General features: G+C 62.7%; 1 protein-coding gene across 2 annotated transcripts; it reads right to left on the bottom strand.

Moving 5' to 3' along the window:
* Positions 1-108: 108 nt before the first annotated feature.
* SEMA6B (semaphorin 6B) lies at positions 109-26,810 on the bottom strand. Of its 2 annotated transcripts, none has more exons than XM_077860396.1 (17): positions 26,666-26,810; positions 9,941-10,090; positions 9,671-9,794; positions 8,053-8,113; positions 7,858-7,920; positions 7,486-7,587; positions 6,973-7,063; positions 6,488-6,607; positions 5,965-6,053; positions 4,354-4,571; positions 3,391-3,522; positions 3,024-3,173; positions 2,479-2,661; positions 2,247-2,393; positions 1,860-1,937; positions 1,723-1,781; positions 109-1,464 (listed from the first exon to the last, which is right to left on the bottom strand). In XM_077860396.1, the coding sequence occupies exons 2-17, from the start codon at positions 10,059-10,061 to the stop codon at positions 488-490; spliced, it is 2,715 nt and encodes a 904-aa protein (XP_077716522.1). In that variant the 5' UTR covers positions 10,062-10,090; positions 26,666-26,810; the 3' UTR covers positions 109-487. The 2 variants fall into 2 exon arrangements, with proteins under 2 accessions (XP_077716522.1, XP_077716521.1); XM_077860395.1 differs by lacking the exon at positions 26,666-26,810 and adding an exon at positions 11,110-11,422.
* Positions 26,811-27,603: the final 793 nt, after the last annotated feature.

Genomic DNA, 27,603 nt, shown 5'->3' with positions numbered 1-27,603 from the left:
CTTCCTGGCCCCTTGCACACGAACACGGCATGCACACACACACACACACCCACACACGCCAGGAGCCTGGGTTGAGGAGGGGCCTGGAAGGGGGGGGTGGGGGTGGGGAGGTTGGGTCCGCAGGTGCGGCCCCTCCCCGGCCCCGCCGCCTCCAAGCCCCCGGCGGACACCCCGAGAACGGAGTTGTGCAATTGGATAGAAATCTGCAAAAGAAACGCCAATTGGAAAACAAACCCAAATCCACGCGCAGGTCAACCTCAAATCCGGTGCACATTCCTCCCGCCCCCCCGCAACCCCAAAGCGCCTCAGTGTCCCGCGGCCCCGGGCGGGGCGGGGGGCGCGGGGGGCGAGCTCGTTGTGCTTCCGTGTGGCCGAGGGGCCCCCCACGCGGGCGGGGCGGGGCGGGGGTCTTGAGCACCCACTGGAGCTGGGCCGGCTCTCTCCTCCTGGTTCCCGTGGCTGGCACCGCCGAGGCGGGCGGCCCGGCCTAGGGCACGGGGGGCGCAGTCCTGTCCGTGCCCCCGTAGGCGAGGAGGTGCGCCAAGTCCGTGGCGGGCCGCGCGTGGCGCCCGCGGGGGCGGTCGCCGGGCCTGCCCTCGCCGCTGTTGAACGTGTGCGTGCGGCGCAGGGCGGCGGGCGGCGGGCCGTGGGGGCCGGGCCTCCGCAGGCTGCCGGTGGGCGGCGGGCTCCAGGGCCGCGGGAGGCCGTCGGCGGCGGCGGCGGCGGCGGCGGCGGCGGCGGGGGCGGGGTCCGAGGGGCCCGTGGGCGCCGACACCACGCGCCGGCGGTCCGGGCTGGCGTGCGGGGTGAGCGGGAAGTCGCCGTGCGAGGCGCGGCCGGGCCGGGCGTAGAGGCGCGCGTCGGGCGCGGGCTCGCCGGGCGCGGGGGCGGCGGGGGCGGCGGGGGCGGCGGGCGGCGGCTCGGGGGCGCGGGCGGGCGCCAGCAGCAGCAGGGACGACGAGGCGGAGGCCGAGAGCAGCGGGTGGCCGTGCTCCCAGGCGCGCGCGCCCAGGCCGTGGGGGTGCGGCGCGGGCAGGCGCTTCTGCGGCAGCGGCGTCTGCTCGGGCGTGGGCAGCAGCCCCGAGTCCAGGTCGTGGGGGCCGCCCTGCAGCAGCGTGGCCTTGGCCCAGCCGTTCTGCATCAGCGGGGCCAGCAGGGCCTCGGGGGGCCCCCCGGCGCCGCCCACGCCGCCCACGCCGCCCACGCCGCGGCCCCCGGGCCCGGCCGCCCGCCGCTCGCCCAGCCGGCTCACGCTCAGCACGGCCTCGCCGCCGCCGTGGGCCAGGATGGCCTCCTTGTCCTTGCGGCGCGCCAGCTCCCGCCGCTCGCGGAGGCCCACGTACCAGCCCACGCTGAAGCCGGACACCACGGCGCCCACCACGAAGGCCGCCACGGACGACGTCACCAGCAGGTTCACCGACACCAGCCCCGCGCGCTCCTCCGCCAGGCTGGCCCGCAGGAGTCCTGGGCGGGAGGGGGCGGCGTCAGGGCGCCGCGGGGGGCCGGGGGCCGGAGGGGGCGGGGCAGCCCGGGCCCCGCCCCGCCCCCGCCCCGCCCGGCTGTCCCTCGGTCCTCGCTGAGTGTCTGCGCATCTGTCCGCCTCTTGGCCTCTCTCTGTCCCTCCCCTGCCACCCTGCCCCTCCAAGGCCCTGACCGAGGCCACCCCACCCCCCATCTGGGCAGCACTAGGAGACCCTGGTGGTCCCCCCTCCCCCCGCTCACCTGTACAGTCCCCTAAGCCCGCCGTGCTGGCCCCGGACACGTCCTGCTCGAAGGTGCCTCTGACGGGGTAGGAAGGGCGGTCAGCAGAAACCGCCGGCCAAGCCTGATCCTCACCCCCCGACCCGGTCTCCCCGTACCTGGTGCCAGGGCTGAGGAAGATGCAGGAGCCGTCGGGGGCCCACCCGCAGTAGGGGTCCTGACTGCCGATACAGTTCCTAGGGCAGACAAGTGACCCAGCGGGTGCATCAGCCGCCGGCCCTCACAGGCACCTCTTACCGTCAGCTCCGGGAGGCCCTGTGACAAATCTTTGCACTTAGGGGCTACTTATTCCCCCCACTTACGAGGCCCGATCCTGACCCAGGGCCTTTGCACAGGCTATATCCCCTGCCCAGCTCATTAGGCTCATCGTTCAATGAGTCAGGACACTGTTGGGCCCTGGACTTGAACGTGGCTCTCCCGGCTTCCCATGCTCATTTCCCCTTGCTTCCCCCTCACCTCCACAACCTGCCCCAAGGGGAACTCACTTCATGCACCCTGAGTACTGCTGGCAGCGGGCCACCGGCACGCGGACCACACAGCGGGGGAAGGCTGCCAGCAGGCCACCTGAGGCTGCGTCCAGCTCCAGGCTTAAGAGCCGGCGCCCTGCCTCACCGCCGCCCGACCGTCCACACCTGGGGGCGAGGAGACTGTGAGACTCAAGGGCGGGCCCCATCGCCCTGCCCACCGGGCCCACCTCCCCACCTCTACCCACCCCACCTGTCTGGCCGGTAGGTCTCAAACTCCTCCAGGAAGACACTGGGCCCAGTGGTGCCTGAGGTGCTGGCATTGGGCCAGATGAGGAACTTGAGGACGGTGCCCACCTCGGAACCCAGGAAGACAACGGTGTGGTTGCCCCAGGGGCCAGCGCCCACGTCCACAGCCACTCGCGTCAGCTGGTGCCTGGGGCCAGGGTGGGCAGGGGGTCAGGCTGGTCCCACAGTCCCTGTGGGGCCCTGGGTCATGTAGAGACAACACCCATGCCAGGTAAGGTAGGCATGGGCATGGTGACATGGGGGCACGTCACAGAGAGACAGGCCCCCAAGCTGGGCTCCTGCCTGTCCCCCGCCATCCCCATCACGTGCCCCCCCCCCCGGGGTGCTGCATACCCAGCTGGCTTGAGGGTCTGGCTGCAGCAGGACCACTCTCCACCTTGCCCTCGTGCCCGCCGGGGCCCCGTTCTTCCTCCCCACCCACCGCCCTGGCCTGGGCTCTCCCCACCACCCACCGCCCCACCAGGGCCCCAGCCACGCATGGGGACTGACCGCATTAGAGTCCGCACGATCCAGGGCGCGTGGCCCAGAGAGGGCACCGCTTCGTCCATCAGGGGGTGGGTCTTGACAAAGTTGAGGATCTCATCGGGGAAGGCGCTGGAGGCATTGTACTGCATGCCGGGAGCCGCACAGCACCCAGGCCTGGGTGGGGAGAAGTGCTGGTCAGGCTGCACCTGGACATCCCTACGCAGGGGCTCTGATTTGCCAGCGGACCTGCCCGCAGGGCCTCGGTTTTCTGCATCTGTCTAATGGGCGCGGCTGAAGGGCAGCGACAGATAACCACCTGGCAGTCCCGGCCCTTCGTTCTAGGGGCGGGACCCCACCCAGGCACCCGTTTTGGGATCAAGGGGGCTCTCACCGGGGCCGTGGCACCTGGTCCTCCGGCACGGGTGTCCAGATGGACTCAGGGGACTTCTGCTCACGGAAGCGGCCTTCAAACACAGCAGCCACCTGAGTCATGTCAAAGGCGCAGACAGCCGAGCCAGGGATGCTGGGGGAGTTAGGTGAGAGGCAGCGGTGAGCCTGGTGGAGGGCACTGCCTTGGTCAAGCGTGCTGGAGAGTCTCTGTCCCCATGAAGCTGTTGGATGTTCAGTCCCCTGGGCCAGAGAGGCCACCCAGCCAATCCAGTCACTCTGCTTCCTCAACAGGGTCCTGACTGGACCACAGGTCACCTCCTCCACGGCCACTTGCGTCCCTCCATAGCCACCCACCGTCACTTGCCTGGATGTCCAGTCTCCCAGATGCTATACTCTTGCCCCCTTTCAACCCATCCCTCAGGGGGCTTTCCAAAAATGCAAATCTGATCTTGTCTCTCTTCTGCTCCCCACTCTCCCATGGCTCCCTGGGGCTCTCAGGATGCAGTCCAGGCTCCTCCCAGTGGTTCATTCCCTCTCCGCCCTCATATCCTCTGCTCACCCCCTCCTCTTCAACCACAGAGGCCTCCTCCGTACTGTTTAAACATCCCAACCGCACTGCAGCCTCAGGGCCTTTGCACATGCTATTCCTCCAACTTGGAATGCTCTTCCCTTTCCTGCCATCTCATACCCAAGTGTGCCTTGCTCCAATCTCCCTCCTCCAGGAAGCCCTTCCTGACCCCCTCCTCTAAAGGCAGAGGGGGAGGACATCCCCCATTTGCCCACTTCTGACCAAAGGGCCATGGAGGGTCGATATCTGGCCTTGTCCTACCCCAGCCTGGGGCTGATGCCGCTCAGGAGTCCAACCTTGCCCAGGCCAGGCCCCAGGGAACATATGCTGAATGCAGGACCTCTCCACTCACATCCACCCCGTGCCCGCAGTTTGTGCCCTTTGGGGCCCTCTGACCTGTTGCTGGGGGTGGAGAACACAGCGAGGACCACGGGCCGGCCCCCCAGGCTGACCACACCCGTGACGGCCTGCAGCACGTTAAAGTAGAAGTGGGAGTCCCCAGGCACAGAGCAGTTGAGCCGCGCCTTCAGGAAGGACGTCCACTGTTTCTCCAGCACCCGAGGGGAGCCTCCCAGGTCATTCTTGCACACCCGGGCCACGCGGGACACCACCACCTGGAGCAACAGCAGGCAGATGGGGACCTGAGCCATCACCCAGGCCAGGACAGAGGGGTCCATCCCTGGCTCACTGTGGGACCCCAGATGGGGACCCCATACCCCTCTGAACGTCACATTCCCCAGTGGAAACATGGGGGTGTCAGGTGTAAGTCTCCACGTGTCATGAATCTCACGTATTTACGGATCGCTCACTAGGTACCAGGCACATAATTCTCAACATCTCCTACATTCCTCCCAAACTCGACAAAGGAGGGGACTGATATCCCCATTATACAGATGAGGAAACTGAGGACCAGAGAAGGAGAAGTGGCTGGCCCAAGGTCACAATAGTAGTAAATGGAAGGCTGCACACTTCACCGTCCAGCTGCCTGGGTGGACTGAGGAATAGGATAGATGAGCAGGATGAAGGGATGGCAGGATGAAGGATGGATGGAGTAGTGGATGGTTGCGTGGATGGATGGACGGATGAACGAATTTGAGGGAGATAATGATGCATGGATGGATAGAAGGATGTGTGTATGGATGAATGGACAGATGGGAGATGAAGGGGTGGGTAGGTGCATGGGTGAGTGGGTTGATGGATGGTTGGACGGTAGGTGGATAAATGGGTGGTTGCCTGGAGGAGGAGTAGTGGATGGCAGATGAAGAAGGACATAAGGATAGATCAATGGATGAGTGGGTGCATGGGTAGATGGATGAGTGGATGGGTAGACAGAAGGTTGAATGGCATGAACAGGGGAGGGGGGATAGATAACTGGATATACCGAAGCGCGAGCAGGAGATGAACGAGCTAATGAGTAGGATAGAGAGGTGCATGGTTAGCTGTATGAATGAATGCACCGGTAGCTGGATAAATAGGTGACTAGGAGATGAAAGGGAGGTAGGGCAGACGAGCAGATGGCTGGCTAGCTGGAGGATGGTTGAGTCAATGGGTGGGCAGATGGGTAAATGGAAAGATGGATACATGAACTGATGGAATTATGGGTGGGCTGAAGAACACACAGACGGGTAAATGAGAAGGTGGCTGAGTAGGAGGGTGAGTAGATGGATGGACAGTGGAGGAAGGCTGGATAAACAGTTGAGAGACGGTGGGTGGACAGGTCATAGCAACCACCCGAGGACTGGAACCCCAGAGGTGTTACCTGCCTTCAAACCCATGAACCTCACCCAGGGCTGTGCCCACCAAGGCCACTCCATAATGTCTTCCAGCCTCGGAAGCCTGGTCCTGGCTGGAGTGGAGGGTCTTGAGGACCACAGGTGGAGGGTGGAACCCCTTGCCCCAGGTGGAGATTCAGGGAGCCACCTTTACTCCCTGCTTCCCATGGCCAGAGCCTTTCAGCAACATGCCCTACCACCCGGGCCTCTTGGGGGTGGAAGAGACGGGACTTACCTTCTCCAAGTAGTTAAACTCCATCGCGATCTCCCGGAAGAAGAAGTAGATGTGGCTGCCCCACTCCACGGCATGGACAAAGTAGGGCTCTGTAGGAGAGGAGGGGTCAGAACCGAGCCTCTGACATGAGGAATGGAGTTTCTGGGGTGTGAACAGATCAGCTCGGGTGAATTATTTTACAGAGAAGGGGGGACACTGGCCGATTACCCAGGCAAACTAAAATAGACTCAAAGATTTTTTGGGGGGGGGAATGCTGGGTGTCAGGATCCCAAAATCACTATGTCTACCCTTCACAAACAGCAACATCCACTATTTTTGTCACCTTCCTCCTTCATGTGTTGAACCCCTCTTGTGGTTCCAGTTCAAGCTTCTAAACCACCCATTTCCAGCAAGTTCTACTTCAGATCCAACTGACATCTTTCCTCTACTTTATCTTCTAAGAAGTCAGTAGGTTGCAAAGATGGGATGGGAGTCTCCTTCCTGTCTCCTCTGGGGGGGGGGATTCGATGAATGCCTGCCCCACCTTTGAACCACTTGGAGTCGTGTTTCACGGTTCTCAGAGTGGGCCGGTCCCCCAGGCTGCGGTAGATGACAGCATCGATGGCTAGGAAGTCGGTCACCGTGGCGGTGAAGAGCATCCCTTCTGGATGGGCGTGAGTTGGGGGGAAGCAGGCGAGAAGTTGCGTCAGATCACAGAGGCCAGGGGCAGGGTGGGTCACAACTTGATCTTGTTCCAAGACTGAGCCCAGAGCCCACGGGAGCTCCTGTCCCTAGGCTGAGCCCGGGCCCCACCTAAGCCCAAGCCCAGGCTGATCTCCAGCTGCCCCAGCTGAGCCCTGACCTTGGCTGAGTGCTGACCGTGGCCAAGATCCTGTGTGTTTCACACACATCTGGACAGACAGATGGCCTCCCAGCCACCTTCATGATCACCCAACTCCAAGAATAGAAAATGCCACCACTGGTCAGGGCTGGGGGCCCATCAGACAGTCAGCGCTGGGGGACACTCACCAGAGAAGAGGGCAACGTTGGCATGTTTGGGATCGTACGGGCAACGGGCCATGCCGCTGATGTTGTCACCGAGGGGCTGCAGTGTGTCCATCTGTGGGTGGGGGGGCACAGGGCCTGAGTGACAGCGCTCCTGGCCACACCGGGCAGTCGTCCCCCCCCCCCCAGCACCCTGGGCCCTGAGGGATCTTGGCTCCACCTCGGATGCTTGTGTGACTTGGACAACCGCTTAAACTGTCTAGGGCGCTTAGTTTACTCTTCTGCGAACAGGTCTAAGAGTCAATCCTTGTTAATCCTATAACTGGATTCTAGCTTAAGTAGCTGTGGCTTCCCGGATCTCCTCTGGAAGCCTCCTAGGGGGCTCTGGGGGGTGGGGGGCGGAGGAGGGCATATCCAGTAAGGCTTCCCGTAGGAGGTGATGTGGCCTGGGGAAAGGGCACGGCCAGTCGAGGGCAGGTGAGCCTAGGCCAGGAGGTTGGACCTGGGGCAGGCGGGGCGTCCCGGGGGGAGACTCACGCTGTAGTTGGCGCACACGGGGTTGAAGGCGTTGGAACCGCACACGAAGAGCGTGGATTCGTCCCGAAGAAGCAGCACCTTTACAAAATTTCGACACTCGCCCTGGGTAGGGCGAGAAGAGAGAAGCCGTGGTGGGCGTGGCCACGGTGTGGGCGGGGCCAGTGCGGGGGCGGGGCCGGGTGTGGGCGGGGCCAGGACTGGGACCCCGTCTGGGGGTGTGGGACTTGAGCTTCCGGGACTGACCGGGGCTGTGGGCGTGGCCACGCCTGAGGACCACTTGGGGGCGTGGCCAGGCTCGGGGCGTGGCCATGGCAACCCGAGGGCTCCGGCCGGGTGGGGGCGTGGCTGGAGGCGTGGCCAGGGCGCACTCACCTCCTGCTTGCCCTTCATGCGACACACGTTGATGTCACTGGGGTTGGAGCGCCAGGTCAGTTTCTGGGAGCAGAGGGAGTGTGAGGGGAGCGGGATCCCTGGCGCCCGATTCCTGCTCCCCAGCATCGCGTCAGGGCCCCCGCGCAGGAGCCTCCAGGGCTGCCCCCACCCCTCCCACCTGTGCCCCCTCCTCACCCGCTGGTACCGCAGCTCCGTGGTCGTGGGGGGCTCCAGCTCCACCCGGTACAGGTTGTCCCTAGGGCAGAGGCACAGTCAGTGAGGATGGGGGCCTCCATCACCCCCCGGCCCCCACTCCCCGTTCTCCAACAGGTCACACGCAGGGGTGAGCAGGGGCCGCAGCTGCGGGCAACTGCAACACCAAACATGCCCTCGCGTGCTTGCTCATGCCATCGCACGCATCCCCACGCCCGAAAATGACCCACGGGTTCTAGCACACTCCAAACGCCTTGACAACGCCAGCTCGTGCTTACACACCCCATGGCCTTAGGGGCCTACACCCAACCCCGTGAACTGTCCAATGCCTTGCCATCGGGTGCCGTCAGGTGCCCCTCCCACCACCTCCAGTCTCCCCCAGGTTCTTCCCTCTCACCCCCCGCCGCAGAAACTGCCCTGGTCAAGGTCACTGACAACCCTGTGCCAAGTCAGTCCAGCAGTCACTTCTCTGTTCCCCTCGCCCCCACTGCAGGGTCTGACTGGCTCGTACCCCTTCTCCTGGGAACTCCTCAGGGATCCGGCTCCCCCGCCCCCATCTGGCCCCCTCGGTCTCCCACCCCTCCCCCCTCTCCTCTGGAGTAACCCCGTCTATGCCCACAGTCCTGTCTCCAGCCTGGCCCCACTCTGAGGTCAGCTGACCCTGGAGATCCCCTTGCTGGGGTTCCGGGGCGTCCGTCACTCAGCTTGGCCACGCTGCCCCCAACTGTCCCCTACACCTGCTCCTGCCCCATCGCTCATCTCAGCTGAGGCCACTCTGTCCTTCAAGGGGCAAAGGCCACAACTTGGGAGTCATCCTCAACTTGCTGCCTCTCCTCCTCTCCCACACATCAGCCAATACCATCAGCTCTGCCTTTAATGTCCACCAAGAATTTACCCCCTTCTCGTGCACTCCGGGGCCACCACCCCAGTCCACCATGAACAGGGCAAGTCGCCTTCGCTTTGGCCTTCCTGCTCAGGCCCTCGATCGTCCTTCCCTCAGCAGCCATCAGAGGGCGCCCAAGAGCACCTGAGTCTGGTAGGCCCTCTGCCCCCAGCCCTCGAGGCTCTCCATCACTGGGGTAAAAGCCCAAGTCCTCCCTGAGGCCCACAAGGCCCCACACAACCTGCCCTGTCCCTTCCCTGCCCTCCCTGCCTCCCTCTCTCTCCATCACCCGCTCTGCCCCAGCCAATTGGGCATCCTCAATGTTTTTCCAATACACCAGACTGGATCCTGCCCCAGGACCTTTGCATAGATTGTGCTCTCTGCCCAGATTTCTCCCTCTCCCCCAAGATGTCCCCATGATTGACTCAGGTCTCAACTCAAATGTCACCTTCTCAGAGAATCCCTGGAGCCCCGCATCAGCTCCCTCTAGAAACCCAGTGAATTTTGACCAAAGAGCTGTCCCCACCTGCAAACACACCATAGCAGACTCTGGGCTGTAACCACAAGTGGAGTTGAGACAGCACCCTTTATAAAGCCCCAAGGACGCCAATTTGTACTCCAGGCAAACAACATGGCCCAGAATCCAACCGCCCCCAAAATGCCACCACCTGCTCCCCACACCTCACCCTGCACACTCTGCCCGACAATCCCTCATACCTGTCCCCGATGAACAGGGTCCTGTTGACCCGCAGGACTCGCTGGATGTGGAGGTCTTCAGCACCCTCTGCTGGGGTCAGGCGTCCTGGCCCGCTGCCCACGAACACGGGGTAGTGGTTCAGGTCTGGGGGAGGGTTTGGGGAGGGGTGTGATCCAGGGCTGGGGTGAGCCTGGCCTGGTGAGGCCCCCAGGGAAGTGGGCAAGCAGACCCAGCTTTGGGGAGCAAGAACCCTCCCTCGGGTCATCTGCTCCCCCAGGACCCCCACTCACAGTCCCTGGGGGCCACGCTAAGCGGCGGCGGCTCCTCGGGGAAGAGGCCGTTGGCTCCCCCCAGTAGCAGCAGTAGGAGCAGTGGGGCCGGGCGAGGAGGGGGCGCTCGCGGGGTCCGCATGGCGAGGTCCGGGCGACGAGAAGTGACACCTGCGGGCGGGGGGGGGGGGGGGGGGCAGGGGGGGGCCTGGCGGTGAGCGGCGCGGCCTGCAGTCCCGCCCTCCGCCGAGAGATGGCGCGCGCGAGCCGCAGCGGCCTGGGCCTTCAAACCCCGGGAACATCCCCGGGGGCAGTAACAAAACATAACGCCAAGAGGGCAGTAATAGTAACGCCAGCACTTATGGAATCATCAGAAAGTTCTTTTTTTTTTTTTAGAAAGACCTTTCTGACCACATCGTAGTGAGAGGTGAGAGCTCCGGAAACGGGTTCTAACAACCACCACCACCACCACCACCACCCCGTAATGACAATATTTAAATGACTTTTAAATTAAATGATTTTAAAGAATCAAAAAGCATCATGAGAATGACACACACAACACTTCGAAACACGTACTTGAATAGTTCAATCTTAAAACATATATTCAAGGATTCTTAGAATTAAAACACAACAATCCTGGGGCGCCTGGGTGACTTGGTGTTAAGCAAGTGACCCTTGATTTCTGCTCAGGTCGTGGTTTCTGGGGGGACGGGGGGAGGATGATCCAGCCCGGTGTTTGCCTCAGCACTGAGTCTGCTTGTCCCTCTCCCTCTGCTCCTCACCCCCGCTTGCTCACGCTCTCTCTCTCTCCCTCTCAAATAAATTAATAATTAAATAAAATCTTAAAAAAAGAAAAAAACCCCACAACAATCTTAAAATGAAAGGCTCAAAAAAATTTGTTTTTTCAAAGTCTCTCAGAATTTTATAAACTACAATCTGGGAACTGCTATACTTTAGAATCGTAGAATATTCCAGCTGGCGGGGGACCTCAGAGGGACCCCGGCAAGTTTGACTTCCTTCCCCACTCCAGCCTTCCTGGCCTCTGCTGGAATACCTGTGTGACAGGCACCTCACTACCTCTCAAGGGAGCTTTCCTCAAGGGAATCTGGAGAACCTGCCCGGTGGTGTGCGGCGTGGAGGCTTCCTCCGGTTGATGATCGACAGTCGGTGGAAGTGTGAGCAGAACTCACCCTCTGGAACCCAGCCCTCCACAGCCCTGCCAGCAGGGGTGCAGTCTGGTGGTCCTGAGTAAGGAACCTACGGCCTCGTCCTTCCGGGAAGCCCCAGGCAAGGCCTGTGCCTCAGTTTCCCCATGCGCGCAGCAGGGACATCTCCACGCCCTGTCCTGGCCTCAGAGCTCCGAGATTCTGAACCTCTGGAGGTGAAGGTGGTATGAGGACTTTGGCCCTACAGTGCCTGCCTCTGAGGATTCAGAGCCAAAAAACAGGAAAGCCTTGCATGGAGCAGCAGAGCTTCCTCTTCGTGACCCTGGACTTCCTGGATTTGTGACTCAGCAGACGCCCGGATCCTACGTGTTGGTGGGACATGCCTCTGCTTCCTTAAGAGTTTCCTTCCCTGGCTCCTCCCTTGCTCGGCAGCCTTCCATGGCTCCCAGGGACCCCCAGCCACTGGCCCCAGGCTCCAGTGGCCTCCAGCCTCCCGCAGCCTGCTCTACCCTCAGGCCCAGCCTCCTCCGCCACAACACCTGCCTGGGTCAGCCAGGCTTCTCAGGTGCTCTGTCCTTTTTTTCAACATTTTTCTTTTTTTTTTTTTAAGATTTTATTTATTTATTCATGAGAGACACACACAGAGAGAGGCAGAGACACAGGCAGAGGGAAAAACAGGCCCCATGCAGGGAGCCTGACGTGGGACTCGATCCCGGGACCCCAGGATCAGGCCCTGGACTGAAGGCAGCACCAAACCGTGGAGCCACCGGGGCTGCCCCATTTTTCTTTAGTATTTTAAATTTTAAATTTTTGAAAAGATTTTATTTATTTATTTGACAAAGAGAGAGAGCATGGGCAGGGCGGAGGAGCAGAGGGAGAGGGAGAAGCAGGCTCCCTGCTGAGCAGGGGACCCTGTGTGGGGCTCGATCTCAGGACCCTGGGACCACGACCCAAGAGGGAGGCAGATGCTTACTCCGCTGAGCCTATATTGTGTTAAATATATATAACATAAATTTATCATCCTGACCATTTCCAAGGGCGCAGCTCAGGGTACGAAGTACACTCACCCCGCCGCACAGCCTCCCCGACCACCATCTCCAGAACCTTCCATCTCCCCACACAGAGACCCCGTCCCCAGGAAGCACTGACCCCCGCCCCCCGCCCCACCCCTGGCTCCCCCCACCTCCTCTCTGTCTCTGTGGACGGGCCTCCTCTGGGGACCTCCTGGGAGTGGGGTCCTGCAGGAGGCGTCCTTCTGGGTCTGGGTCCCCTCCCTGAGCCCGGTGTCCTCGGGGTCTGTTCATGCGGGGGCAGATGTTGGGGTCCCTTCTTCCGAGGCTGGGTTGGGATTCTGGGTGCAGACGGACCGCCCTGTGCTTATCCATCTACCCGTCGATGGAAACGTGGGTTGCTTCCACCTCTTGGCTGTCGTGAATAATGCTGCTATGAACATGGGTTTGTGAACATCTCCTGGAGGCCTGTCCTTCGATTCTCGGGGGTATAAACCTAGGATCACATGCTAATTCTATGTTTAACTTCTTTGAGGAACTGCCAGACTGTTGGCCACAGCGCTGCCCCAATCTCACATTCCCACCAGCAGCCCACGAGGGTTCCAATTTCTCCACATCCTTGCTAACATGTTGTTTTCTGTTTTTTTTTCTGTTCTTTTTTTTTTGTAGTTGCCATCCTAAGGGCTGTGAGGTGATGCCCTGTGCATTTTATTCCACGTTCTATCAGAATAATATTTAACTTAAGAAACTTCCAGAGATGCCCAGGTGGCTCAGCGGTTAAGAGTCTGCCTTCGGCCTAGATCGTGATCCCAGAGTCCTGGGATCGAATCCCACATCGGGCTCCCCGCAGGGAGCCTGCTTCTCCCTCTACCTGTGTCTCTGCCTCTCTCTGTCTCTCATGAATGAATAAATGAAATCTTAAAAAAAAAAGAAAAGAAATAAAAGCTTTAAAAAATTTTTAAGTTAATTAATTAAATTAAATTAAAAATAAAAGAAAAAGAAACTCCCAAACAAAGCTTCCATTCACTGGCCATGCAGCATCGTTGCCAGGGACAGGACCCCAGAGCCAGGCTGCAAGGGTTCAAATCCCGACTCAGCCATTGATGGGCTGAGTGACCCTGGCCAGGTTGCCACCCGCCTCTGGGCCTCCATCCCCTCGTCTGTAAAATGGGCATGGGCAGTCCTGACCCCACAGGCCCGTGGCGGGTATTAGCACAGCACCTGGCACACCGCAGGCGCTCAGTAAGTGCTGATTATTACGATTCCTATTGTTGCCATCGGCATAGTAAGTACCAGAAGCTGGCGCTGGGGGGCTTCCAGGAATTACTTCACAGAGCCCCCCACTGGCTCTAGCAGGAGTGGGGTAGCATCCAGCCCATTCTGCAGACGTGAGAGCGGAGGGTGTGATTTGGGGGCTGTGGTCCCACCAGAGAGGATGCAGCCGCCGGGTGGAACCCAGGGCTCTGCTCCTAGGTGTCGAGCACCCTAATGGCCACAATGAGATCAAGGACCACCCAGCGCGCCCCCTCGACCCTCGACCCAGAGAGGGTAGCAGTCACCTCACACCCGAGGCCCTGGGTCAGGATGGGACGGGATGGGATGGTGACTAACTTTTCCTCCTGGTTTTCTCAACTTTGTGATGCAGCAACCGGAGGCTGGGAAGGAGTCCGTTTGCTCCCTCTGTCCACCTGCCCCAGCCCCACAGGTCCACCCAGGGACCCCTGGGACCCAGCCTGGGCTTCTCGAGCCTGGCTCTCCCACCAGCCCCGTCATCCCCTAGCCAAAGAGTGGGGTGTTTACCCCTCCATCCCCTCCCCTGCCCTGAGGGCTCTGCGGCCCAGCCCCCACCTCCTACCTGGTGTCCTGGCCTCCAGTCCTGCCCCTTCTCTATCCTCCTCAAGGTGGCACAGGCATCTTTCTAGAACGCAAATCTCACCTGTTTTTCCCCTGCTCTAAACTAGGGTCTCTTCCCCTGGGCACTGCTGACATCCAGCATGACCATTCTCTCGGGGTTGGGGGGTGTCCTGGGTACTGCAGGGTGTTGAGCAGCATCCCCGGCCCCCACCCCTTGCTGCCAGGAGAACCCCCCATGTGACAACCACAGGTTTCCCCAGACATTTGTCCAGTGTCCCCTGCGGGGCAAACCCATCCCCAGGTGAGAACTTCTGCTCTAAACCCTTCCATGGCTCCCCAGCATCCTCCAAATGAAGTCCCAGCACCTCCTCCCTCCATCCTGTCTCCACCTCTGGACATCTGCACATGCTGTTCCCTCTGCCTGGCACACCTTCCTCCCGCTCCCAGCAACCTGGTACTTGTTCTTCTCAGACACCTCCTCCAGGAAGCCTTCCCAGATCAGCCCAGATGGGTTTCCTCCAGGTTCCAACGTGTTCCCCCTTAGCGTCCTGATCACCCCATCTTCTAACTGCCCAGCTGTTTTCCCCACTGGACTGTGAGCCTCCGGAGAGGGCAGGACAGGGTCTTGGCCACCACTGTGTCCCCAGCACCCTGCGCACAGGGCCCTGCATACAGTGGGAGCTCAAAAAATAATAAAGGTAGCAAACACCAAGTGCTTACTATGTGCCAGGTATTGAAAAAACCTAAATTAATTCATTTAATCCACACAACACACCCGAGAAGTGGGTGCTGTTAATATGCCCCCATACAGATGGGGAAACTGAGGCAGCAGAAACTGAAGCTGAAACCTGCTCGGTTAATACTATTTTGATTATAACACAGAACTGAACTCCACGTGCTCTTTTTGGGGGGAGTCTGGGCCACTTTGGGGCCAACTCACTGCACCTGGCCTCGGTTTCCCCCCCGACCTGGGGCTCCTGGAGGCCCCAGCACCTCCCCCCGGCCCCTGCCCCCCCAAGACCATCTGCCTCTGCATGAAACTCGAGGCGCCTCTGCCAGCAGCCACCCGGCGCCCGCCTGCCCGTAAGAAGCGCCACCACCTGCCCAAGCACCTGGCCACCGGGAGCCACCACCAGGGCCAGATGGGGCGGGGGGCGGGGGAGCCGTGTGGCCAGCAGGTGCGCCCCGTGGCGTGGAGGGTATCCGGGCCCCCTCGTGTTCGCCTGCCTATGGAAGGGGCGTGCCTCCTCCTGCAGCCCCAGGGACACCTGTCCACGTCCCACGGAGGGACAGTCGTGGAGCAGTAGCGCGCCAGCCCCCATCAGGGCGCCTCACGCGGCGGCCGGGCCTCTGCTGCGGCCTCGACGGGCACTCCACCTCTCGGCACCCGATCCCACTGTGCAGAAGAGAAGACCGAGGCAGGGGCAGAAATCCCTCAGGGCCGCTCTGCTTTAGCGCCTCTGCTCCTCGGGGAGCCCCCGGGCCCGACTGCCTTCCTGTCCTCCCCGCTCCGTAGCTACTATAACTTTTTTCGTTTTTAAGATTTTATTTATTTATTCATGATAGACATAGAGAGAGAGGGGGGCAGAGACACAGGCAGAGGGAGAAGCAGGCTCCCTGCAGGGAGCTGATGCGGGACTCGATCCCGGGACCCGGGGTCACGCCTTGGACCCAAGGCAGACGCTCAACTGTTGAGCCACCCAGGCGTCCCCGTAGTTACTATAACTTTGACACAGGTTCCAGTTTCCTCCTGGAAAACCTCTCCCACCCGGCACCTCTTCGGGCCTCTGGCCTCCGACACTTCGGTGTAAACTTTAGGATCAGCTCGTAAGTTCCAAACAGGTAACACATAAAACCTATTGGGACTTTCACCTGAACGATGCTGAAGGTGGGGATCAAGGTGACCTCCCGACTGGCGGCTGAGGCTCCCCCGCGGCTGGTGCCCCCTCTGTCACCTCTGCCTCAGGCGCCGCCTGGGAGTCCTGCCCCGCTCCCCCAACACCCTGGCCCCCAGCCCCCAGTCCTGCCGGCTCTGCATTCACCTTTATCCGGAAATCTCACTCCTTCCCAGCGCGGTCCCGGTGAGGCCCCGACGCCTCCTGCCCCTGCCCTGCCCCTGCCCGGACCATTGCTGTGTCCCCTGCGCCCTGGTCCGGGCTCCCCGTGGTGGCCACCAGACGGCGCCCGTGAGCCATCAAGTCAGGCCCTGCCCTCCTCTGCCCACAGCCCCAGGGCAAAGCCTCCCCCCTGCCCCCCCAAGACCCTGCAGGATCTGGCCCCAGCCCCCTCTTCCCCATCTCCCGACGCCCACGCTGCTCCAGCCACACGGGCCTCCTCCCACAGGACAGGTGCGCTCCTGCCCCAGGGCCCCCCGGGAAAGATAACCACATCCCTCCTCACCTCAGGTCTCTGCTGCAAAGCCACAGCCCCCTCGGGGGCCTCCACCCTCCCACACTCTCCGAGGGTCCAATTTAGACCCTTTGCTACTCCGAACCTGGCCCCTCAGACCAGCAGCAGGGGCCTCACCTGCAGCCCTTGGAAATGCAGAGCCCCGGGCCCCACCCAGACCCGCCCAACCTCGCAGGGACCCGTGTGCACAACAGTCTTCGTGCACGGGTGATCCCCAAGTAAAACAATCACCCACATCGCCTGTTCAGAGCCCGTCTGCCCCCCCGGACGCTGAGCCCCGGGACAGCGGTCTCAGGTGCATCTTGGTCAACGACCTGTCCCCACCGCATGTGGCACACCGCTGGTGCTCAGTCAGGGCTTTATTTTATTTTATTTTTTTAAGATTTTATTTATTTATTTATATATGAGAGAGACAGAGAGAGAGAGAGAGGCAGAGACACAGGCAGAGGGAAAAGCAGGCTCCATGCAGGGAGCCCGACGTGGGACTCGATCCCGGGTCTCCAGGATCACACCCCGGGCTGCAGGCGGCGCTAAACCGCTGCGCCACCGGGGCTGCCCTCAGTCAGGGCTTTAGGTGAACGAACGAAGCGTCAGCATCAGGAGGGGGATCCAGACGGGGTTTCCTCCCTGGTTCCACCTGGCCTGCCCTGTCCGCACACGCACGTGTCCACAGGTGTGGGGCCCCCCAATGTCCACAGGCCCCGACAGCCACAGCACATAACACCCTCTGTGTGTTCTCGTGTATCTACAGATGCAGCCCCAGCGCCCCCACGCGCCCCGGCACTGGCAGGCCGTCTGCAGGACACACAGTGGGTCAGCCTGCGCACCCCGCACCCTGCCCCCGTGAAGCTGCTGCCCGCCACCCCCATCCCCACTTGATGGCGTTCTGGCCATCAAACAGTTTCCAAGGGCCTCAACTAACTGTGGGCACCAGGCGGGCCGATCCCCGGTCTAATCTCGTTGGTGGGTTGGGGAAACTGAGTCCCAGAATGCGGGTTAGACACACAACGCAGTTGGCCGAAGAGCTCCAGGTTAGCGGTGCGGCGTCCGGAATTGCTGGGCCCGGGGTTCAAAGCCTGGCTCTGCCTCCTCTTGGCTATGAGCCCTCCCAAGCTCACCCCAACCCCCACCCCATGTGGGCCTCGGTTTCCCCACCTCTAAGCAGCAGGTGACCACAAGCCCAAACCTACGATGTGGCTATGACGACTAAAGGACACAAGCCAGACCAGTGCCTCCGCCCCCTCAACCTGGGTCATTTGCAGTTTCCGGTGGGGGGGGGGCACCTTCAAAAGGAGAAATGCGATTTAAATAATGTGTTTTATTTAACCCCCTAGATCCAAAACGGCGCTATTCCCACAAGCAATCAACGTAAAAACGATCAAGTAGGCATTTCAAGGGCTGGTTTTCCCACTTAATCCTCGGAGCCTGGTAGGTGTTTTACACTAAGGGCGCATCTCGATTTGGGCGGGCCACGCGAGATCCCGCAGCTCCAGGGGGAGGGCTGAGCGACCAGCAGGACCACCGTGGTGTCGCCAGTGTCACCACCGCGCTCCGTCTGTACATTGGAGGCTCTGGCCACATGCGCCCCTGGGATGAACCCGCCCCCGCGGAGGATCCCCCCATCCCCTCTGCCTGAGCACAGAAGTTCTACTTTCAATCTACCTTAAATCCCTCTTGCTTCCAGAAGCTCCCACCAGCTAAAGGCCTGGGGGCCTGGCACGTCCCACTTGGGCTTTTTGAGAATTGGGGTTGAAGAGCAACGCCACCCTCCCCTCTGGTCCCGCTCCCCTCAAGCACCTCTTGGCCAGTGCAGCCCGCACCAGGCTCAAAGGCCTGCAGTGGCTCCCCAGTGCCCGCCGAAGAGCGGGTGGACTTCTGCGCGTGACACTCGAGGACCCCTCCCACCCCGGGAACGACCTACCTGTCCCTTGCCCTCCTGTCCTGCCAGGCGTGTGTCGAAATCCCCAGTGCCACATCCAGGTCTTTCCCGAGGGGGACATCTGCCTTCTCAAGGCCCGGCTGCTCCCCGGGAAGCCCCTCAACCACCCAGACAGGGTAACCTCGCTTTTGCTGCTCAAAGCCGCACAGCCGACTCCTGCTCGCCATCTCTATCGGCTACGTGTGGGTGTGCCTTCTTCCAGGAAGCCTTCCTTGACTGCCCCTGACACAGCCTCGGTTTCCCTAGGCTCCCCCAGCCCACCACACCTCCTTCAGCTCCACCCAACCCCATCACCCCGGGGACCAACTGTTTACCCCACGTTGGGAGCTACTCATTCACTCATTCCACGAGCAGTTATTGTGTGCCATCTGTGTGCTGGGCACTGTCGCAGGCATGGGGACACAGCGGCAACCAAGACTGTTGCCAAGCCCTGCCTTTCTTGGGGCCCCTCCATCCACTGGGGAGATGGGAGGGGACACATGTTACCAAATAATGGAACTTGGGGACTTGTGATAACATTGACCAAGTAGAAGTGCATCAGGGGGGAGAGATGGTGGCACATGGTAAAGGGGCTGCTCAGGTCCGGGCTTGGGGGGACCGCCTGGAGCAGGGACATTCCAGCAGAGGCCTGGAGGCTGACACGGGACAGCGGGGAGGATGTGGGGCAGGGTGCTCCACGCGGGCAAAGGCCTGGGGCCTGGAACCGTTACAGCGGGAAGGTCCCAGACCCGGGAGGCTCCCCCTGCACCAGACCAGACACCGAGCGTCAATGTCCTCGCCCGGCACGGAAGGCACCGCGACAGGGCCCGGTACGCGCGTGCGGCCCGGCTGGGCGGCCTTGGGCCAGCCGCTCGCCCTCTCTGGGCCCCTCTGCGCCTCGGCAGGGGACTGAGGCAGGGACTCCGAGCCAGGCCAGGAGCCCGCTGCTCCACCCGCCAGGGCCAGGGCGGGGGGGCGGGATGCTTCCAGTTCCAGAGAAGGAGCTCCTGCCCCAGGATTCCAGGGGCCCGGCGTCCCCGGGGGGATCGGGTAACCCAGCCCGGCAGCCGGGCCCCCGCGCCTTCCAGGTCTGGTTACCGGCTCTGCTTACAGCTGCCTCCTCCAGCTGCCTCAGTTCCCCCCCGCCCCCCGCCCGCCGTGGCCGCCCAGCCGGGCCTTCGGGGCTGTCTAGGAACTTGGCACAGCAGCCAGAGGGAGTCCCTGGGGCCGCGGCCGTGGAGGGGCTGCGGAGAGGGGCCCCTCACCCTCCAGAGGCTGCTGGATGCCGGTTAACTCGTCCCTCGCCAGACTGGGGTGCAGCGGCGCCTCCTGCTGCCCCCCTCTGTGAATCAGCTCCGAGGCACACAGTAGGCGCTGCCTGAATACCGGCGGGGTGACCGCGCACCGACAGTGCACCTGTAAGGGAGCTGCAAGGGAGCTGTCGATGGGAGACTCTGCTGAGCACCTACTGTGTACCGGCACGGCAGGAGGTTCAGCGCGCCCTGCCGGGTCCTGCGTGTCAAGGGCTCGGCCCGAGCTGGGCATTCAGGAAACACTCCATTCATGCTGAGTGTCTCTCGAAGAGGACGGTGCTCAAGAGTTCCTGAGCCGCCTTCCACATCCGCCCACGGGGACTGCAGCTAAGATTTCTCGAAGCCCCTACACCCTGTGGCCCCGACGGCCCCCCAGCAGGAACTCATTTCCTGCCCACGCCAGCCCAGCGAGGTCACGGATGGAAAGACAGGCCCAGAGAAGTTAAGCCACTCGGCCAAGGTCACGCAGCACGGAAGGGTGCAGCCGGGATCCCCGACCCCGGGCCCGCTGGCTTATGCCGCCCCTTGCTGCGTGCCCGTGGGCATAGGCTGCGGAGCCCAAATGCACTTCGGCGGGCGAGCAGCGGAGACCCCAGAGAGGCCGCCCTGTCCTCGGGCCACTCGGGGTGGGGAGGCGGCGGCGTGGAGAACAGGTGGCAGGGGCAGGACCTCAAGGGGGGGCCACAGGCTGGCCCCTGGGGCTCCAGGCCCAGACGGGGAGGGGGTGGGGGGGCTCCTGGGTAATTAATTTTAATCACTGTTTGGAAATTGGGCCGCCAGGAGGCAAATCGGAAGCAGCAACTTGTAATTAGGAACGGGGAAGGGGGGGCTGGCTTCTCCACGATGATGCGGCGACCATTCTGAGAAAATTAAAGTGTCATTTATACCCAGCGGGTAATTAGAGGGCCGGGAGGGGGCCGCCCAAGGGGGTTGGGGGTGCCCAGGGAATCCAGAGTGGGGCTGGGGACGGGGCGGACACCCACCGGTTCCCAAGTGGGGAATTCTGGGCAGGCCTGGGGCCAACAGCCCCGTCCGCAGCCCCACGTTGGCGAGCTGGGCCTGCTCCTGGGGGGCAGAGGGCAGGAGAGGCTCGTGCTAGGGGGCTCCCCTCTGGGGAGGACAACCTGGTTCTTGCCCTTGGGGTCCAACAGCATGGCGAGCCCAGCCCTCCTTTCTCGGGATTCTGGGAGCCCTCGTGTCTCCCAGGTGGGCAACCCCTCCACTCGGGATTCCTCTACCCCACCTGCCCCTCCCCCAGAGGCCTTGTGTGGGAGGCCACAGGTATCCTCAAGTGGGACCCCACTGAGAGCTCCTGGACACAGGGAGCAGGCAGGGCTGGGCCGCCTGTTGCTGGGAACGGAAGACCTGGCAAATGAACTCGAAAGACAAAGGCGGGGAGATAGGTCCTGGGGGACAGCCCTGGGGTCAGAGTGGACCACAAGTCCGGGTGAGTCAGGGCTCAGGAATGGCAGAGATGCTGGCAGAGGGATGTGGGCCCTGGGGGATGGGGCGTGAGAACTGCACATTAACGGGGAACAATAGTGGGGGCCCGAGGCCCCTATCTTCTGGACGCCCTCAGAGAATTTGCCACCCCAATCTGTGCCCCATCTCCCCCCGGAGCCTGGGGCTCGGACCCTCAAAGGACAGTGACGGCGAACACCCAGGGGCATCTGTCGTGCTCCAAGCTCTGTGCTGTGGGCCTTACACAAAGTACTAGTGGGGTGGGCGGGGCGGGTTCCTCTTAGCCCTTTACAGTTGGGGACACTGAGGCCCAGAGTGGGTGAGCAACAGGCCCAAGGTTGCACAGCTAGGAAGCAGCCAGGCTGGGCCTGGAATCCAGGCCATACGGTGTAGACCCCGCACTCTGGGCCACAGTGGGCCGCACCCCTCAGAGGAAGGGGCCCCGTTTCCCTCCTCCCGCTCTGTAAGTCCCTCGCCTCCTCTATCCACCACCTTCGCCCCCCTCCTGCCTCTGCCCGGCTGGCCCCCATCGTGGCTCCCCTGGGCCAGTGTGGAGGCCTCCGTCCAGTCGCCCAGCTCTGGCCCTAGTGGCCCAGAGACCGATGCCCCCACAGCAGCCAGAAGAGGGCCCTGAGCACCCGAGTCAGGTGCCGCCCTCCTCGGCCCCACCCCTCCAGGGTTCAAGCCTCGCTGGCTGGCAGTAGAGCCCAAGTCCTCCCCTGAGGCCCCCAAGGCCTTGCAAAGCCTGCCTCTCCTTCCCCCCTCCCCCCTCCCTCGCTTGCTTGCTCGCTCGCTCGCCCAGCTCAGCCACACAGGCCTCCAATGCACCCAATGCAGCCGGCAGGGTCCTGCCCCAGGCCCTTTGCACCGACCACACCCTCTCCCTGGAATGCTCTTCCTCCAGATCCCTGCGTGACTGGCTGCATCCCACTTTCCAGGCCTCTGCTCCGATGTGCTCCTCAGGGACGCGCTCTTTGACACCACGGGCTAAACAGCCCCGCCCTCCCCGCCTACGTCCTCCACTGTTATTATCTTCAGGAAAACGTGTTAGAGTCGATTTACTTTATTTCCCTAGTCAGGATCCTTATGTCCCCGCCTGGCTGTGGGTCCAACAAAGGCCGGGCCTTGTCGGCCTTGGTCATGGCTGGGTACCCAGCACCCAGCACCCAAGAGCATAGGCAGATGCTTATTAAACCATCTCGAGTGAGCGCAGAGACCGCACAGCTCTAAATCAGATCAGGGCCAGAGGCCACAAGTTTCTGGTTTTCAAAGTTAATATTTTCCCTGGAGTAAGCAAAACAATAGGACTAGGCCTGGCGGGTCCCTTGTGTCCTTGTCTTTAAATGTTCAGCCCTAAGGGACAGAGAACAGCATCCACGCTTTACAAATGGGTAAGCCGAGTCTCAAGAGTGGGCATGAGTGCGTGAGTGAATGAGCAAAGACGCTTGACTCAAGCCCAGGTGGGGCTGACCCGAGTGGGCAATGTCTAAGGGCAATAATTCAGTGAGGGAGGCTGTCTCAACCACCCAGGGGCTCTGACTCTTTGGCCTCCCGGAAAGGGAGAAAGTTCTGAAACTATCAAAGTATGTAGCCACCCCTGTGCTGTGAACTCCTACACATCCACCATAGCCCCAGCCTCAATGCCCCCCTCCTCTGCTCATCTTCTCTGATCCACTGGGCAGAGACTGACGTGCCCCAGCCCCATTTGCTCCTTGTGCCTGGGCTCTGACTCCATGGGGCAGAGAGGGCCAGGGTCGGCCTGTTTCCCCTTCTCCGGGCCGGGAAGCCCCTCGAGGGCCAACTAGGCACTGGAGCTGAAGCTTTCTTCTCTGGGATCCCCCCGTCACCCAGCGTGGGACATGGCACACGGGAGCTTCTGTGGAGTGACGGATCTCCCCAGCTGCCCTGGGGCCAGGTCTCCCCCAGGCTCCTCCGAGAACCCATAATCCTCCTCTGGACTCCTGCAGTTGGGAAGTTCTCCCCTAGGTCCGCCCTTGGGAGGCAAGGTGCATCCTGGGAAACGTAGTCCTCACTGGCCTGGGCCTCTCTCCCTGCAGGGCCCTGGGGTCGGCCACCAGGGGAGGGTCGTGGAGGGGGGCTGCTGGGGCCCCGTACCCCACCTAAAGGAGTAGAAGGGGGGTCCCCGGCCTCTCAAGTGCCCCCCACGGCACATCCTAATGCCCGTCTCTGTACCTGCGCATCCCCCACGGCCGTGATGACAAGAGAGTCCAGCCCGGTCCAGCCCTGTCCGCCCAGGCACGGAACCCTGGCTGGGGGGGTGGGGGGTGCTTCAACCATAGGGTGTGGGGCAGGGGGCTGGGGCCTGAGTCTGGGGCTGCCCTGAGCCCCACGTTCCCCCCCACTTGTGCTCAGTGAGGCCCCGCTCCCAGTCGGCCCTCATCACTGCCGGGTCCGGGTCTTGGACGAGTCAAGCTGAGAATCCCCAGCCCCTTAAGCAGCTTAGAGTCTCAGAAGCACCGTCTCTTAAATGTTACAGTTCAAAACACCCACAGTAGCTGGGAATTTCAGAGCAACGTGGAGGGGCGCCTGGGCCCCAACAGATACCAGATTTATTTTTCCAGGATTCTGGAAAGATGGCTATCAACCTTACTTGCCTGCCTCCCAGTACAGGCAACTCACCACCACTCCATGCAGCTCACTGGGCTTCCAGGAGCCCATCTCCCGGTAGCTACCCTTCCCTTGGGGTGCTTAAGGTCTAAATCGTTGCCCGTTCCCTCCTCTGCTCTAAAACGCCCTGTGGCTCCTAACTGCTCTTGGGATAAGGCCCAAGCTCAACTTGGCATTCTTGGCCGCTCTCCAGCTCTCAGGCCCAATTGCTCATTATCTCCCACCCCGAAAATAGTCCAGCCACTCAGGGCTCCCCCAACACGCCCTGCCGTGGCTATGCTTGCCTCGCCCTCTCCCTCGAATCCCGGGCCCCCTCTTCTCCTGGCAACATCCTTCCCATCCCTCAAGTCCAATTCCAGCTCCCCCTCCTCCAGGCAGCCGTCCCTGATTCCACCTGTCCTGAGGCCTGGCCGAGGCCTGTCTGGACCCCCAGCATCTCCTGACAAAGAGCCAGGCACACAAGACGGGCCACACCCCGGGGTCAGCCAGGGATACCACCTTCCCAGGAGACGGGAGCGCCCGGCATGTCCTTCAGCCTCCAGGGACCCAGCTCACCTGTTCTGCGGGCTGACGTCAGGGTCACCTTTCCAAGGACAGCTTGATTTCTATCTTCCAGGTCCAGCCCCAGGTAACCCGGCAACTCCCGCCTCAAGCCCTGGGCAGCCACTGCGGTGGACAAACCCTCCCGCAGCCTGTCTCCAGCACCTTCTTAGCCCGGTGGACAGAGGCGGACAGAAAAATCTAGAGGTGGAGGGGGCCCCTCCCGGGGCAGCAATACCTCTGCTCAGAGACACCTTCTCACCTTAAAGCAGAGGAGGTGACAGGATCCTGAGGACCCGTGGGTGCTCAGCCCCGGCACAAGGAAGGCAGGAACTGGCGGGAGAGTGAGGAGGTACAAATCCAGGGCATCCTTGGGTGACCTCTCTTTGCCTCATCTCCCTCCACTCAGGCCCTAAACCCAAAGATCGCCTCCGGGGGAGATGGCAGCCCAGAGAGGGCTAGCCCCCGGTCTGAGGTCACACAGCTGTGCTCCTCCTCTTAGCCCCAGTTTTTCCCTCTATGCCGAAGTTTTTCTTTTAGAGAGGGCTGGGGCACCCGGAGCTCTGGGTCTACATTTCCACGCAGCCCGGAGCGGACAGGGTGTGGGCTCTGGGGTAACCTTCCAGAGGGCTCCTGGGTTTCAGCTGGCGAGGCGGCTCCTTTCCCCCCAGTCCTGTCTGGGAGAAGGAGGGGAGAGGTCTGGCTTCCTTCTCTGCCCACTGCGCCAATTTCTTGGGCCTCAGTTTCCACATCTACTCTTGGGAACGGGCCAGTTCAGGGCTGCCACCTCCCCAGCATTCAACGGATCTCCCATGGGCCACAGTGACCTCCCAGCCAACTTCCCCGAGAGCTTGGGGCCCCCTCCCATGTGAGCCCGGACCCGCCCGGGAGCCCCAGCCATCTCCCCACACCCTGCACTCATTCTAAATAGAGGTTGGGGCAATTGCCCAGATACATCCCCAGATTCAGCCCTAAAGGAAACCAGGGGCGTGTCCTAGGAGGTGGGAAAGAGGCTGGGTGGGGGGAGCCCATGGAGGAGGGGATGCTCCAGCCAGGGGACTCCTTGAGAAGCTGAGGGAAGGCAGAGAAACAGGAAGAAATGCAATTCTGTAAATGGGGTGGGGGGGTCCCCTCTGCGGGCCACCCTCCCACTTTCCTCCTTAATCCCAAAGCCAGATCCCCAAAGCTTGGAGGCCCCTCCCCAGAACTCCAAGCCTCAGTCGACCTCCAGGCTGCAGGTCAAAGATGACACCCTAGGGGTGGGAGGGGGTGGCGGTGGGGCGAGGCGGGGAGGACGCCAAAGACCTCAGAGGGCCCAACAGGGGCTGAGGGGCTGTGAATCGCCTCCAGCCCCGGGACTCTTACAAATACTCCCAGCTCCAGCATCTACTGGTCCCGGGCAGGGGCAGCGGTGGCTGGGTGGGGGGGGTCCTACAGCAGCGCCCCCTCTGGGAGGTGCCCTAAACTCGGAGGGCGCCCGCAGGCGGAGAGCAGGGCGGAGAGGGGGGGCACGTGACCCCCGCCCCGGGGACCAATCAGCGCCCGCAGGAGGGGGGCCCCACCAGGCGCCCCCACCTCTCCCGGCGCGCTCGGAGAGAGACGCTTTCTTTGTCCCTTTGTCAGCTCTTGGGGGGCCCCGAACCCCCAGGCCCCCACTGCAGCGAGGGGCTCCGGGCCCGCGGGCTCTCTGCCCCCACCGCGGCCCCTCCCCCGCCGCCCGGGCCCCCGGACTCTCCCGGGCCGGGCGTGCGGCAGGAGAGGGCTCGGGGCGCCCAAGGTGCGGCGGCTGGACGCGGAGCGGGGCGGAGGGGTCGCGCCGGGCCAGGACCACCGCACGGGTCCCGGGTCCGCCTCGACTCGGCGCTCAGGGCTCCGCCCCCCAGCACCCCCCGCGCCCCCGGCCAGCAGGCCCCTGTCGGCCCCGAACCCCCCACCTGGGCCCCAATCCAGCTCCCCAGCGGCGCAGCCGCGAGCCCCGTTATTGTGCCTCCCACGGCCCCCCCGGACAGAGTCTCCACCCGCTGCGGTGCCGACAGAACCCCCATTATAGCTGCACATCCAGGCCCCCAGGCAACAATCCAGCCCCCCCCCCCCCGGCTGCGGTGCCATTAGACTCCCCCATGATGGTGCTTCATTCAGCGCCCCAGGCCCAGCCCCAGCCCCTCCGGAGCGTCGCCACCGGACCCCCATGACGCCGTTCCACACGGCGACCCCCCATCCAGCCCCCTCCCCAGCTGCGTCGCTGACAGATCCTCCCGCGATGGCCCCCCCCAAAGCCCCGCGCCGGCCACATCCATCCCCCTCCCGGCGGCGGGGCCCTCGGGCCCCCATCCCGGCGCCTGACCCGGCCGCCCCGGCCGACGAGTCGGCCCCCCGGCTGCGTGCCGACAGACACCCCGGGACCGCGCCGCCCCCAGCCCCCTCCGCAGACGCCCCGGGGCGCTTACCTCGGAGCCGCCGCGCCGCGAGTGCGCGGGAGGGAGCGCGAGGGCGGGAGGGCGCGGGCGGGGGGGGCCGTGCGCGCACCTGTCCCGGCCCGGCCGGCTCAGCCGGGCATCCCGCGCGGGGAGGGGGCTGGGGGCGCGCGCTCTCCCCGCCCCCGGCCCGCGGCGCCTGGCTGGGGGGAGGGGGCTCAGCCCCGGCCCCCGGCGCGCTGGCGTCGGCTCCGGGGGGGGCGCTGCGCGGCGGCCGGACCCGGGGCGCGCCGCGGCCGCATCTCCTCCGCCCGCCGCGGCCGCCGCTGCGACTCGCGGCTCCGCCACCTCCGCCCCCCCTCGGGCACCCCCCCCACACCACCAAAGCCGGGCCGGAGCCACGCAAAACCCGGCCCGGAGCTACGGCGGCGCGGAACGGAGAGAGGAGCCGGGTGGGCGGCAGGAGGCGCTGGAGGCGGAGGTGGGGGTGGGGGAGCGACCCGACAGGAGGCACCTGCTTTTGTCTAGGTGGGGGGCCTAAGTGATCTCCCCCCCCCCCCCCCCGCCCGACCGACTTCCAGGACTCGTTCCCGCTGGCCAGACTCGCATCCCCAGGATCCATCCCCAAGGGGGTGATGGAGATGATGCGGCGTCATGAACCCCTCCGTCTATGTAGCCCTTTTCATATGTGAGGTCATTTATTCAGTCCACGAGCATCATGTTGAACAACACTCAGTGGACACGTGAAGAAATTGAGGCACAGGAAGGCGTCTCGTCCAAGGTCACTCAGAAATTGTCTGATTTGAACCTAGGCGAGCAGACTGCAGAAATCACCCCCTGCACGGCCTGTCTCCTCTGTCCAGCGCCCATACAGCCTGGTCCAGAATGGGGTTCACAGAGGGCAGCAGGCCTCCCTGAGCCAGTGGGGAGCATTCCTGCCCCCTCCTCTTTTGGACTCCAAGACAAACCCG

Source organism: Canis aureus, chromosome 19, assembly GCF_053574225.1.
Source record: "Canis aureus isolate CA01 chromosome 19, VMU_Caureus_v.1.0, whole genome shotgun sequence".
NCBI lineage: Eukaryota > Metazoa > Chordata > Mammalia > Carnivora > Canidae > Canis > Canis aureus.
This window is presented reverse-complemented; position numbering and strand designations above follow the sequence as displayed.

Bases quoted from the DNA above. Each gene is read 5' to 3' on its own strand.
- SEMA6B (XM_077860396.1), bottom strand. From the start codon at position 10,061: ATGCGGACCCCGCGAGCGCCCCCTCCTCGCCCGGCCCCACTGCTCCTA. The intron at 7,921-8,052 runs GTGAGGAGGGGG...CTCTGCTCCCAG, and splicing joins CGGAGCTGCGGTACCAGCGG to AAACTGACCTGGCGCTCCAA. The intron at 7,588-7,857 runs GTGAGTGCGCCC...CGCCCTACCCAG, and splicing joins GCATGAAGGGCAAGCAGGAG to GGCGAGTGTCGAAATTTTGT.